Below are 15,731 nucleotides of genomic sequence, written 5' to 3' on the forward strand. Positions count from 1 at the left end.
CCGGGATTGATGGGATAAAGATAGAAATGTTAAAAGCAGGTGGGGATATAGTTTTGGAGTGGTTGGTGCAATTATTTAATAAATGTATGGAAGAGGGTAAGGTACCTAGGGATTGGCAGAGAGCATGCATAGTTCCTTTGTATAAAGGCAAAGGGGATAAAAGAGAGTGCAAAAATTATAGGGGGATAAGTCTGTTGAGTGTACCTGGTAAAGTGTATGGTAGAGTTATAATTGAAAGAATTAAGAGTAAGACGGAGAATAGGATAGCAGATGAACAAGGAGGCTTTAGGAAAGGTAGGGGGTGTGTGGACCAGGTGTTTACAGTGAAACATATAAGTGAACAGTATTTAGATAAGGCTAAAGAGGTCTTTGTGGCATTTATGGATTTGGAAAAGGCGTATGACAGGGTGGATAGGGGGGCAATGTGGCAGATGTTGCAAGTGTATGGTGTAGGAGGTAGGTTACTGAAAGCAGTGAAGAGTTTTTACGAGGATAGTGAGGCTCAAGTTAGAGTATGTAGAAAAGAGGGAAATTTTTTCCCAGTAAAAGTAGGCCTTAGACAAGGATGTGTGATGTCACCGTGGTTGTTTAATATATTTATAGATGGGGTTGTAAGAGAAGTAAATGCGAGGGTCTTGGCAAGAGGCGTGGAGTTAAAAGATAAAGAATCACACACAGGGTGGGAGTTGTCACAGCTGCTCTTTGCTGATGACACTGTGCTCTTGGGAGATTCTGAAGAGAAGCTGCAGAGATTGGTGGATGAATTTGGTAGGGTGTGCAAAAGAAGAAAATTAAAGGTGAATACAGGAAAGAGTAAGGTTATGAGGATAACAAAAAGATTAGGTGATGAAAGATTGAATATCAGATTGGAGGGAGAGAGTATGGAGGAGGTGAACGTATTCAGATATTTGGGAGTGGACGTGTCAGCGGATGGGTCTATGAAAGATGAGGTGAATCATAGAATTGATGAGGGAAAAAGAGTGAGTGGTGCACTTAGGAGTCTGTGGAGACAGAGAACTTTGTCCTTGGAGGCAAAGAGGGGAATGTATGAGAGTATAGTTTTACCAACGCTCTTACATGGGTGTGAAGCATGGGTGATGAATGTTGCAGCGAGGAGAAGGCTGGAGGCAGTGGAGATGTCATGTCTGAGGGCAATGTGTGGTGTGAATATAATGCAGAGAATTCGTAGTTTGGAAGTTAGGAGGAGGTGCGGGATTACCAAAACTGTTGTCCAGAGGGCTGAGGAAGGGTTGTTGAGGTGGTTCGGACATGTAGAGAGAATGGAGCGAAACAGAATAACTTCAAGAGTGTATCAGTCTGTAGTGGAAGGAAGGCGGGGTAGGGGTCGGCCTAGGAAGGGTTGGAGGGAGGGGGTAAAGGAGGTTTTGTGTGCGAGGGGCTTGGACTTCCAGCAGGCATGCGTGAGCGTGTTTGATAGGAGTGAATGGAGACAAATGGTTTTTAATACTTGACGTGCTGTTGGAGTGTGAGCAAAGTAACATTTATGAAGGGATTCAGGGAAACCGGCAGGCCGGACTTGAGTCCTGGAGATGGGAAGTACAGTGCCTGCACTCTGAAGGAGGGGTGTTAATGTTGCAGTTTAAAAACTGTAGTGTAAAGCACCCTTCTGGCAAGACAGTGATGGAGTGAATGATGGTGAAAGTTTTTCTTTTTCGGGCCACCCTGCCTTGGTGGGAATCGGCCAGTGTGATAATAATAATAATAATAATAAAATAATATATATATATATATATATATATATATATATATATATATATATATATATATATGTGTGTGTGTGTGTGTGTGTGTGTGTGTGAGTGTGTGTGTGCATGTGTAATGTGGCCTAAGTGTAAGTAGAAGTAGCAAGATATACCTGTTGTCCCGTGTTTTTTGTTTTTTAACATGTCAGCTGTTTCCCACCAAGACAGGTTGCCCAAAAGAAAGAAAAATCCAATCTGAAAGTAAAAACCTTCATTATCAGTCAACACTTTCATCATAACTCATGTACAATCACTGTCTGCAATGGCACCCAGATATAACAATTTGGATAATCACTCCAAACTGTCAATATCCTAAACCCCTCCTTTAAAGTGCAGGTACTGTACTTCCCATTTTCAGGACTCAAGTCCGGCTAACCAGTTTCCCTGAATCCTTTCACAAAATATTACCCTGCTCACACCCCAACAGCTCGTCAGGCCCAAAAACCATTTATCTCTATTCACCCCTATAATAAGTAAGTTTATTCAGGTATACACAAATACAGTTACATAGAATTATCGTACATAGCAGCATATGTGTAGAGAACCTGGGATAACCCAAAAAAGTCAGACAGATGGAAATCCAAACCCCTCATCCACAAAACCTCCTTAACCCCCTCCCTCCCACCATTTTGAGGATGACCCCTACCCCGCCTTCCTTCCCCTACAGATTTATACGTTCTCCAAGTTATTCTACTTTGTTCCATTCTCTCTAAATGACCAAACCACCTCAACAATCCCTCTTCAGCCCTCTAACCACACCTCCTTCTAATCTCCACACTAAGAATTCTCCGCATAATATTTACACCACACATTGCCCTTAGACAGGCCATCTCCACTCCCTCTAACCGCCTCCTCGCTGCAGCATTTACAACCCAAGCTTCACACTCGTATAAGAGTGTTGGTACCACTATACTTTTGTACATTCCCTTCTTTGCCTCCATGGCAAGATAGAAAAAAGACACCAGCAATCCTACCATCATGTAAAACAATTACGGATTTCCATTTTACACTCGGCAGGACGGTAGTACCTCCCAGGGTGGTTGCTGTCTACAAACTTATCAGATAGATATTTATCTTCCTTCTTTATTTGGTAAATTCCACTGTTGTTAATGACAGTGGTTTATGTATAAGAAAGAATAGTCTACTAGATCACTGCTGTCAGCATTGATAAATAGTCTACTAGATTACTGCTGTCAGCATTGATAAATAGTCTACTAGATTACTGCTGTCAGCATTGATAAATAGTCTACTAGATTACTGCTGTCAGCATTGATAAATAGTCTACTAGATTACTGCTGTCAGCATTGATAAATAGTCTACTAGATTACTGCTGTCAGCATTGATAAATAGTCTACTAGATTACTGCTGTCAGCATTGATAAATAGTCTACTAGATTACTGCTGTTAGCATTGATAAATAGTCTACTAGATTACTGCTGTCAGCATTGATAAATAGTCTACTAGATTACTGCTGTCAGCATTGATAAATAGTCTACTAGATTACTGCTGTCAGCATTGATAAATAGTCTACTATATTACTGCTGTCAGCATTGATAAATAGTCTACTAGATTACTGCTGTCAGCATTGATAAATAGTCTACTAGATTACTGCTGTCAGCAATGATATCTAGTACTTCTACCATATTATTTGATGATTGTAATAGTCCTGTACAATAAGGTCTCTCATATAGAGGACTATGGTTCTCCATGACTTATTCTCTTAAATCAATGTAAATTATAATTTTGCCTCCATATCTCAGTGTCATGAGGCTGATTCATTACCTCTGTAACTTGCCATGATTGTGACCAGATCTACCTGGAGTTCATTACCTTTGTAACTAGTTCAGCTATCATAGCTTTGTGGTCCAGTCCCTGGACCCATTATGTACCTTTGTAATCTTTTGACTACCACCCACAGGATGGGTATGGAGTGACTACCACCCACAGGATGGGTATGGGGTGACTACCACCCACAGGATGGGTATGGGGTGACTACCGCCCACAGGATGGGTATGGGGTGACTACCGCCCACAGGATGGGTATGTGGTGACTACCACCCACAGGATGGGTATGGGGTGACTACCGCCCACAGGATGGGTATGGGGTGACTACCGCCCACAGGATGGGTATGTGGTGACTACCACCCACAGGATGGGTATGTGGTGACTACCACCCACAAGATGGGTATGGGGTGACTAATAAACATATTAAACTATCTCACTGTCTAAAAGATCCCTTGTTTTGATGACGCTCTAAGCTACTTGTTCTCTCTCAGCAATAATTTTGTGACATTGCACATCTGGAGAACACGCAAAGAACCTTTACTGTACATATACTGTAAACTTTGACAAACACCTAAATTACTAGGAATGTCTGAAGACCGTTGGCCTGTTTCTGTGAGAGCTACGAACACTGCATATATTCCTATGAATACCCACTAATATATTTTATAAGTTTCATTGTTTTTTGGGAGTATTTTAAACCCTGAATGCTAGCAAAAGAAAATGGATTTTCCATATGAGACAATTGGAGAAGTGGGTTTTGTAAGTACCGCTGATACTGTACCAAAACTAACCAAAACTAAACTAACTGAAATTAAACTAACCTGAACTAACCTAACCGAAACTAAACTAACTGAAGTTAAATTAACCTGAACTAACCTAATCTAAACTAACCTGACCTAACTTAACCTCAATTAATCTAACAAAAACTAAACTAACTGAAACCAAACTAACAAACTAAACCAACTGAAGTTGAACAAACCTAACCTACCTTTCCTAACTAAACAAGAAATAATTTCTCTGCATGCTACTGACTTTCTGTGCTTAATATTTCTGTTTAATGTAAAACTACATTTTGTATACTGTAGAAAGAAATGAAGTGTGTTTGTTCATTTAGGTACTTACGAAAGCCATGAAGATACATGACATGACAACTTATGACACACCTTGTGACGATGATCGACGTTTGACTGCATTTTCCTCACGCGTTCTTCTTCTGATCTCAGCTTGTTCTTCTTGCTGTCTCCGGCGTTCATTCTCAGCAATAGCTTGCTTAAACCTGAGGAAATAACAGAATATTTCATTAGAATTAAATTTTGGTGTATGTGTTAGTACTCCTTGAGAAACTGCAATTAACAATTAGAAAAAGCTTGGAAAATTACTGAATATGAAAATAAATTAATAAATTAAGGAAAAGAAAATCTTTATAACACTGGGATGCTTGAATGTGCGTGAATGTAGTGTGGATGATAAAAAAGAGATGATTGCTAATGTTATAAATGAAATAAGTTGGATGTCCTGGCAAAACAAAGCTAAATGGGGTGAGCGAATTTCAGTGGGGAGAAATAAATGGGATTAAGTCAAGAGTATCTGAGAGAGTTAGAGCTAAGGAAGGGGCAGCAATAATGTTGAAGGATCAGTTATGAAAGCAGAAGAGGGAATATGAATGTATAAATTCAAGGATTATGTGGATTAAAATAAGGGTCGGATGTGAAAAGTGGGTCATAATAAGCATGTATGCACCTGGAGAAGAGTGGAATGTAGAGGAGAGAGAGAGATTTTGGGAGATGTTAAGTGAAAGTATAGGAGCCTTTGAACCAAGTGAGAGAGTAATTGTGGTAGGGGACCTGAATGCTAAAGTAGGAGAAGTATTTAGAGAGGGTGTGGTAGGTAAGTTTGGGGTGCCAGGTGTAAATGATAATGGGGAACATTTGATTGAACTTTGTACAGAAAGGGGTTTGGCTTTAGGTAACACATATTTTAAGAAACAGAGGATAAATAAGTATACAAGATATGATGTAGGGTGAAATGGCAGTTTGTTGAGCTACGTATTGGTAGATAAAAGATTGTTGAGTAGACTTCAGGATGTACATGTTTATAGAGGGGCCACAGATATATCAGATCACTTTTTAGATGTAGCTACAGTGAAAGTAAAAGGTAGATGGGATACAAAGAAAATGGAAACAACAAGTAAGGGAAAAGTGAAGATTTATAAACCAAAGGAGGAGGCAGTTAGGGTAAGATATGGTGGGCTAAAGAGAGTATAGGCAATGGGATCAAAGATGTATGGGGTAAGTTTAAGAATGTAGTGTTAGAGTGTTCGGCAGAAGTTTGTGGTTACAGGAAAGTGGGTGCGGGAGGGAAGAGGAGCGATTGGTGGAATGATGTTGTAAAGAGAGTAGTAAGAGAGAAAAAGATAGCATATGAGAGGCTTTTACAAAGTAGAAGTGATGCAAGTAGGGAGGAGTATATGGAGAGAGAAAGAGAGGTTAAGAGAGTGGTGAAGCAATGTAAAAAGAGAGCAAATGAGAGAGTGGGTGAGATGTTATCAACAAATTTTGTTGAAAATAAGAAAAAGTTTTGGAGTGAGATTAATAAGTTGATAAAGCCTAGGGAACTAATGGATTTGACAGTTAAAAATAGGAGAGGAGAGTTATTAAATGGACAGTTAGAGGTATCGGGAAGGAGGGAATATGTTCAGGAATTGTTAAATGTTGATGAAGATAAGGAAGCTGTGATTTCATGTATAGGGCAAGGAGGAATAACATCTTATAGGAGTGAGGAAGAGCCAGTTTTGAGTGTGGGGGAAGTGCATGGGGCAGTGAGTAGAATGAAAGGGGGTAAAGCAGCTGGGATTGATGGGATAAAGTTAGAAATGTTAAAAGCAAGTGGGGATATAGTTTTAGAGTGGTTAGTGTGTTTATTTAATAAATGTATGGAAGAGGGTAAGGTACCTAGGGACTGGCAGAGAGCATGCATAGTTCCTTTGTATAAAGGCAAAGGGGACAAAAGAGAGTGTAAAAATTATAGGGGAATAAGTCTGTTGAGTATACCTGGTAAAATGTATGGCAGAGTTATTACTTAAAGAATTAAGAGTAAGATGGAGAGCAGGATAGCAGATGAACCAGAGCTCTCAATGTGGGCCTGGCCATCTTCTACTTCCACATCCATCCAACATTTATCGAAGCAGAGAAATTTACATACATCCCTCAATGTTACAACTGCTATTCTTACCAGCATACCACAAAGAACTGCCCCTGCATAGACAAGAAAATCTGTGCTACCTGCGGCACTGAAGGCCACGATTTCAAGTCATGCACCTCCACCACTCCACCCAAATGCCTCAACTGCAACAACGACCACCACACCTTGGCTTCCAAATGCCCTACCAGACGTGAACTACTGAAAAATCAGCTTGAACAACAGCAGACACCAACTACCCAAGCAACCTAATATGCTGCCATTACCAGGAATCTACCTGACTCCACCCCAGTCCTCCAGGCCTCCACAACTACATCTCCACCATTGCCCATGGGTGACTCCACCAAAATCCTATACTGCATCATGTATGCCCACGTCCACAATATTGCAGCACCAGGCTCCTTCAACACCATGATCAACGAACTCTTCCAACTCAACAACATGCCCAACTTTATATTCCCTGCATCACCACCGTCAAGTGACATCGTGAAGTCCACTAACAACATTATCAACATCACCTCTGCTCCTCCACCACCACCGACCGCTCAAGAGCTCGACCAATCAGAGACCACTGAACCACAGCAGAATCCCACCAATGAGAGCCCACCTCCAGCCTCTCCCACAACCACCACGACCAACCAAGCTCCACCATCCACTCCACTTTCCTCACCTCCACCTTCTCCACCTTCCTCACCTCCTCCACCTACCCCACCACCCCTCAAGTACAGAGGAGTCACGTTCTACACCAGGAAGCAATTTAGTAAAGCAATGCCTCGCGAAGAACTCATCCAATGACTCCAAGACAATACTGCAAAATTCACCTACCACAAAAGACAAACTACCCTCCAAGAGATAATACACAAACTCAACAACCACAAATATGATTCCAACTCCCCCATCAACATGCTACACCTCTCCAGAACAAGATTCAATGCAGTCAGCAGCGGATCAAGTGCATAACCAACCACCACCAAGCTGAAGTTCCCCAGCACTTTGCTATTTGGCTAAAGCTGGGGTGTGGCTCCAAAACGACCCTGTTTTCCTGGGCACCATCAGCCATCTCCTGCCGGGCACCTGAGTACCAGCCCTACTCTACTGACACTGCTGCCACCAGCACATCTCGCTCCAACACAACCTCCTGCAGTACCTCTGCACATCACGCTCCAGAGTGGACGGGCCACTCACCTCTGCAACCCCACCTCCTACTCCACCCTCCCAACCTCTTCCATTTTTCCAGCCCTCCCCTCCCTCTTCCTTCCCATCCTCACCAACCCTCAGGTCAGAGAACCAAGAACCAAGATGAACAAGGAGGCTTTAGGAAGGGTAGGGGGTGTGTAGACCAAGTAAGTGTTTGCGGTGAAACATATAAGTGAACAGTATTTAGATAAGGGTAAAGAGGTTTTTGTGGCATTTATGGATTTGGAAAAGGCGTATGACAGGGTGGATAGGGGGGCAATGTGGCAGATGCTGCAAATGTATGGAATAGGAGGTAGGTTACTGAAAGCGACGAAAAGTTTTTATGAGGATAGTGAGGCTCAGGTTAAAGTTTGTAGGAAAGAGGGAGATTATTTCCCAGTAAAAGTAGGCCTTAGACATGGATGTGTGATGTCACCGTGGTTGTTTAATATATTTATAGATGGAGTTGTAAGAGATATGAATGCTCGGATCTTGGCACAAGAGGCGTTTACCTGGAGAGAGTTCCGGGGGTCAACGCCCCCGTGGCCCGGTCTGTGACCAGGCCTCGTGGTGGCCATGTAATAATCTAAACAAATGGGAGTTGTCACAGTTGCTCTTTTGATGACATGGTTGTACAATTATACAAAGTGACTTATTTCCAATGAATATAAAGTGTGGAGTTAAAAGATAAAGAATCTAACACAAAGTGGGAGTTGTCACAGTTGCTCTTTGCTGATGACACTGTGCTTTTGATAGATCCATGTAAAAATAAAGCATTTTTGCTGGATATGAAGAAAGTGATATAAGTAAGTTCATACAGAAACAGGTACACATAAGTACAATTATCAAAGTAAATTATTTAGTTTAACCCCCAAAAAGTCAAAGTGACTTATTTCCAATGAGGTCTTTGGGGGTCATGACAAATAAGCTGAATAATAATAATAATGTTTATTTTGACATGGTTGTACAAAGGAATATAACAGTTGGGCGTACAAGCCAAAAGGTCCCTTTTTATGCAGGGCATTTCGGGCAAACTTAAAATTAACTTAAGATTAATAGGACAATAACAGTTCATATGGCAATTAGATGAGTTGCAATGAGTACAAGAGAATTAAGTATTATTAGGTAATGCTATATGGCTGTAATAAGTCTAGTAGAGAAGTTCAGTAGAGAATAATTACATTATTGAATTAGTTTATAAAAATTACAGTATGATGTCCCTATTACAATTTAGTACTATTTAAAACAATGAAATTTAAACGTTGGTCAACTACGCGGAACATATTTATTTATTTATTTATTAATTTGAACATGATACAGAGAAGTACAAGGAATACAATTTTTTAAGTGTAACATGCCAAAGCCCCTTGTATGTAGAGCATTATGGACAGCTTAAAATTAACTTAAGATTAACTAAGCAATGATATATTCAGTGGTACAAAAATTATTGGTAGTAAAAAAATTAAATATTGCACAAAATCTAACTTAAGAGACCTTATCTAACTTTAAGGAATGTAGTTCGTTTTTCGACTAAATTAACTTAATAATAACCATAATCAATGACTGAAGTATGACACAATGTATAATTCACAGTTACTCACTGAAAATATTATAAAACATTAGCAAATCATGAGGAAAAAGATTAAAAATTAAGTGAATAAACCTGCAAGTTGTTGTTGTTATTATTAAGGGCCACCAGCAAGTTGTTGTTGTTATTATTAAGGGCCACCAACACTGATACTTCATTAACCACCTACCACCTGGATTTCGAGAATTTCATCTTTATTATGATCAAACACAATATGCTATCATAGGAAATTAATCATTTTAATATAACTTGAATTTTGAAAAGATGTTGGTGGGAGTGATGAAAGAAATCAAGCTTTTCTGGAAAGATAAAAGGAAACAAGAAATTTCAACCACCAATGGAAATAAATCTCTCTCACTTTTTTTTATTTGAGAGGTTATCCTGGGTAATTTACAAATATGTTACTATGTATGATAATTTGTGTAACTGTTTTTATGTGTATTTGTATGTAAATAAACTTCCTTACAAACTTAAATCAGGTGGACCCCAGGCCTGAACACTGGTAGGGCCAGGCATCTTACTCCTAAGCAAACAAGTGCTCGCACCCTTATTTGGCCTTCCAAATTTATTATGCCTTATTAAGCCCTGCCTCCCGAGAGTTCGGGGAAATACATAGTACCCAATTCTGGGATGGAAATAAAGAGGTAACAAAATTTCCTCCCATAACGAAAAACTGGAACAGTTAAGCCAGGTGGACTCTGGTCTAAACCCCGTCAGAGTCAGAAGTCTTCCTCACAGAGCCAGGAATAAGAAAGAAAGCTCTATAGTGGATCAAGGAATACTTAAGAGGATGGAAAAAACTAGAGATTGTCTCACGGAGAAGTGTCGGAATAGGTGAGTGGGGTTCTACAAGGGTTAGTACCTAGACCAGTACTGTTTCTTGTGTATGTAAATGATATGACAGAAGAAAGATATACATGTACCACAGTTGGATATAATTATTCCAAAATGTTTTGCCTACACAGTAGGCTTCTTCAGTTGAACATAGAGGAGGCCTCCTCTGTATTTGATACATAACTGCTGCACATGTGTCTTGCTTATCAACCTGTCAGTATTGTATACCATTATATTTACATGACAGAAGAAATGAGTTGCAGGCATCCCTGTTCACAGATGACACAAAACTAATGAAGAGGATACAAATGGGAGCAGACTAGGAAAGACTACAAATGGATCTCGACAAGCTGCAGACTGATCTGACAAGTATGCTATTTCAACTTAAACCCAGCATATGCAAAGTTTTAAAAACAGGAAAGGGCAAAGAAGACTAGAAACAGAGCACAGGATTGGAAAACAAAAATACAGACCTCATTGAAAGAGGAAGACCTCTGAGTGAGCACTGTCCTGAGCATTATGCCTGAGGCAAACATCAACCATATAAAGACCACAGCAAATGTAAGATTGGCAAATTTAAGGGTAGCTTTCAAGAGCCTTAATAAGGAGCCATTCACGATGTTATACACTACATAATTCAGGCCCATCATGGTGTATGCAACCCAAGAATGGGACCTACATTTAATAAAGCATGCAAAGAAGCTGGAAAAAAATATGCAAAGGTTTGCTACGAGACTACCCCAGAGATGAGGGGTAAGACCTATAAGTAAGCATGATTACACTACCTGGAGAGAGTTCCGGGGGTCAACGCCCTGCGGCCCGGTCTGTGACCAGGCCTCATGGTGGATCAGGGCCTGATCAACCAGGACAGAAGGAGCAAGGGTAACATGATTACTCTAGAGAACATGAGCATGGGTGACATAATTACACTAGAGGATAGAAGGAGCAGGGGTGACATGATTACATCACAGAATAGGAGCAGGGATGACATAAATACACAAGAGGATAGAAGGAGCAAGGGTGACATGATTACACTGAACAACAGGAGCAGGGGGACATGATTACACTGAACAACAGAAGCATGGGGACATGATTGCACTAGAGAACAAGAGGAAGGGTGACATGATTACAATGTGCAAAATATTAACAAGAATAGAAAGGTAGACAGGAGAGTGTTTGCGAAGCAAGTCACAGGTGGATAATGGCACAACTGGAAGATAAAAAACACAGACACATATTTTTATCGTTAGGTTCAGAATGATTTTTGTGAAATTATTGGATACACAAATTTTTGCTTGCCTTATTCGGCATGAAGAGCATTGCTATTTAAGCCAAAATCACAAGTTCTACATATTCAGCACGACATATATATGTGCAACAAGATCACGGTAAACAAGTGCTTTTACAATATGCAAAAGAACGACTGTGAAAAAACAGTGAACATCCATGTGCTTTTGTGATTTCTCACATTATTGATGATGTGAGAAATCAGGAAAGTGCATTTTTGTTCACTATTGTGTGTTGGTATGTGTGCATGTGTACACTCACCTAATTGTGGTTGCAGTAGTTAAGTCAACTTAGGGACCCGCCTCTTCACTGGTCGCTACTATGTCCACTCTCTCTCTGCTCCAAGAGTCTTATGATACCCCTTCTTAAAGCTATATATGGATCCTGCCTCTACTACATCACTCTCCAGACTATTCAACTTCCTGACATCTCTATGACAAGAAATATTTCCTAACATCCTTGTGACTTCTAGGTAGTAGGTTGGTAGACAGCAACCGCCCAGGGAGGTACTACCGTCCTGCCAAGTGAATGTAAAACTGAAGCCTGTAATTGTTTTACATGATGGTAGGATTGCTGGTGTCTTTTTTTTTCTGTCTCATACACATGCAAGATTTCAGGTATGTCTTGCTACTTCTACTTACACTTAGGTCACACTACACATACATGTACAAGCATATATATACACGCCCCTTTGGGTTTTCTTCTATTTTCTTTCTATTTCTTGTTCTTGTTTATTTCCTCTTACCTCCACGGGGAAGTGGAACAGAATTCTTCCTCCGTAAGTCATGCGTGTTGTAAGAGGCGACTAAAATGCCGAGAGCAAGGGGCTAGTAACCCCTTCTCCCGTATATATTACTAAATGTAAAAGGAGAAACTTTCATTTTTTCCTTTGGGCCACCCCGCCTCGGTGGGATACGGCCGGTGTGATATACACGGTGTAGAGTTCTCAATGATTCCTCACTGAGATGTCAGAATGCTGTTCTTAGGTTTGCTAGTCGCCCATATGCTGCAGCAGTTATTTAGTTGTTGTGCGCCTCAGATGTGCTCAGTATTATACTCACTCCAGGATCCTTTTCCTTGAGTGAGGTTTGCAGTCTTTGGCTCCCTAATTATACTCTGCGGTCTTCTTTGCCCTTCCCTGATCTTCAGAACTTTGCACTTGGTGGGGTTAAACTCTAGGAGCCAGTTGCTGGGCCAGGCTTACAGCCTGTTCAGATCCCTTTGTAGTCCTGCTTTATCCTCATCCTATTGAATTCTCCTCATTAGCTTCACATTACCTGCAAACAGGGACACTTCTGCGTTTATCCCTTCCATCATGTCATTCACATATACCAGAAACAGCACCGGTCCTAGGACTGACCTCTGGAACCCCACTCATCACCAGTGCCCACTCTGATATCTCGTCATGTACCATAACTTGCAGTTGCCTTCCTGTCAGGTATTCTTTGATCCACTGCATTTTCTTCCCATATTATACCTGCCTGCTCCTCTAACTTTTGCACTAATCTCTTGTGTGGAACTGTGTCAAAAACCTTTTTACAGTCCAAGAAAATGTAATCTACCCACTCATCTCTCTGTTGTCTTACTGGCACTGCCTTGTCATAGAACTCCAGTAGGTCTGTGACACAGGATTTCCCGTCCCTGAAACCGTTCTGGTTATGAATAAGCTCATTCCTTTCTAGATGCACCACCACTCTTCTCCTGATAATCTTCTCCATGAATTTGCATACTATACAAGTCAGTAACATGGGTCTGTAGTTTAATGCTGCATGTCTTAAAAGTTGTGACTACATTTGCTGTCTTCCACTTCAGGTAGTCATCCCGTTTTAATAGACGTGTTGAAGATTGTTGTTAGTGGTGCACACAGCACCTCTACTCCCTCTCTCGGGATCCATGGAGAGATGTTATCCGGCCCCATCACATTTCAGGGTATCAGTTCACTTAGCAGCCTCTTCACCTCACCACACCTGTGTGTACTCACCTAACTCACCTAATTGCGTTGCATGGGTAGAGTTATAGCTGTGTGTGTGTGTGTTAAATTAATTAAATATGAAATAACTGACCTTGAGCAGAAATTGAAGAGGATTTTGAAGCATTCTTCTATTTTGAAAGAGTTTGGATCCTCACAGAAGTATTCAGCTACCTCAATCTTGATCTTCTCCACCTCTTCGATGCCTTCCTTCAGTGAGTTGAGGTCACTGGAAGCAACCTGGAAGACAGAGGCACACTGATAGCCTTCCAGAAATTGAACATATTCAACGTCCATGTTGATATAGGCGAGTACAAATAGGAAGAGTGTCTGCCTGGTGCTCAGCTGAAGGAGGATCAAACCTACACCACGTCTGGCACTGAATGACCCACATGGGTTTAGCGCTTAACATGAATTAAACAGCAAAAAAACAATGTCCATACTTGGTAGTGCTTGTGTATCCTGCCTTTTTAAATATCCTTTACGTCGCTAGATAAAAAAAAATAGACCTATGCTGTCAGTCTCACCCAGAATGAGATATTTCGTACACAATATTTACAGAAAAAAATGCCATATTATAAACTGGTGGTAATTTGACATGGTCTTCAGTTTTCCTTAGTGACAGCCTACTCAAGAGACATTCCAAAATCTACAGGCCTAAATTACTTCCCCCAAATAAGTAACCTGGCTTGAGCCAAGAATGGGAAAGGGTGACTGCTGGACCTTTCCTGACTCCTATATAAACCTCCATCTTCCTACCCATGACCATAATTTTTAAACGGGTGGACCAGTAAGCCAGCAGAAGGTCCTAGTCAGATGACCAAAAGCTCCAAAGGCGAGTCATCATCTAAGACCCATGTTAGGAAACACTTGTCTTGTTTCCTGACGCACCTTACCTGGAGAGGGTTTCGGGGGTCAACGCCCCCGTGGCTCGGTCTGAGACCAGGCCTCATAGTGGATCAGGGTCTGATCAACCAGGCTGTTACTGCTGGCCGCACACAATCTGACGTACGAACCACAAGCCAGTTGGTTCAGATTTAGATTCAGATTTATCAAGACTAAATCAGTGAACACATTCATGACTGAGGGACTGACCGCCTCACCTTCATCCGTCTCCATTCTCAGCCCAAGCCACTGAAGAGTCACTCACCTCCAGCAAAAGTCCCCCACCTGAGGAAGGAGGTCACCCACCTGTAGGAAGTCACCCATTTGGTTGATGATATCCTTGGGTGTGTTAGGGTTGTTCAGTTGAATGGATAACTTAGCTATCCTGGCATCCAACTGCTTCATTTCATTCATTAGCTGATCCATCGTTGTCCTGGGAAGAATAAAACACTTATCAGTAACCAAAACACAAAGCCTCCATTTTGGTATACACAAATACACATGTGTATAAACACAACAGAGGTTATACCTTGGCATATACATCCACAACAGGGGCTATACCTTGCAATATACAACCAGAATTGAGGCTATACCTTGCCAAATACAACCACATAAGAGGCTGGAGGCTATACCTTGCCAAATACAACCACATAAGAGGCTGGAGGCTATACCTTGCCAAATACAACCACATAAGAGGCTGGAGGCTATACCTTGCCAAATACAACCACATAAGAGGCTGGAGGCTATACCTTGCCAAATACAACCACAATGTAGTTATATATTGGCATATACATCCACACAGAGGTTATACATTGCTATATACAACCAAAATGGAGCTATATATTGGTATATACAACAAGTGAGGCTATACCTTACCATATATAACCACAACATAGGGGCTTTACCTTGTTGGATATTTTATTTGAGAGACACCCAGACGTTGCTCATGTGTCTTATTTATCAACCTGTCCATACTATATATACCTTTGATCTAGTTTTGTACAAGTTAGAAGTTAGTCACAGATGCAAGCATCCAAAATATTAACATCCCACCGCTGTCACCAATGAAGCAGTTTTTCCAGTGCCAGCTCAGGGCTAAGATGCCATTATAGTCTTTTTTTCCATGCCTCTTCACATTTTTATTCATTTCAAGCAGTCACTATCCAGTTACTATCCAGGAGGGTAGTACCTCCCTGAACGGTTACTATCCAGGTGGGTAGTACGTCCCTGGATGGTTACTATCCAGGT

General features: G+C 41.0%; 1 protein-coding gene across 1 annotated transcript in view; it reads right to left on the bottom strand.

Annotated features, from left to right (window-relative positions):
* The window catches only part of LOC128703878 (uncharacterized), a gene marked incomplete in the record, with an annotated part of 119,478 nt that overhangs the window by 10,433 nt on the left and 93,314 nt on the right, over window positions 1-15,731 (bottom strand). Inside the window, 3 exon segments of the mRNA XM_070104936.1 lie at window positions 4,710-4,822; window positions 13,693-13,838; window positions 14,790-14,916. Of these exon segments, the coding sequence (XP_069961037.1) occupies window positions 4,710-4,822; window positions 13,693-13,838; window positions 14,790-14,916 (386 nt within the window).

Source organism: Cherax quadricarinatus, chromosome 95 (assembly GCF_038502225.1).
Source record: "Cherax quadricarinatus isolate ZL_2023a chromosome 95, ASM3850222v1, whole genome shotgun sequence".
Lineage (NCBI taxonomy): Eukaryota > Metazoa > Arthropoda > Malacostraca > Decapoda > Parastacidae > Cherax > Cherax quadricarinatus.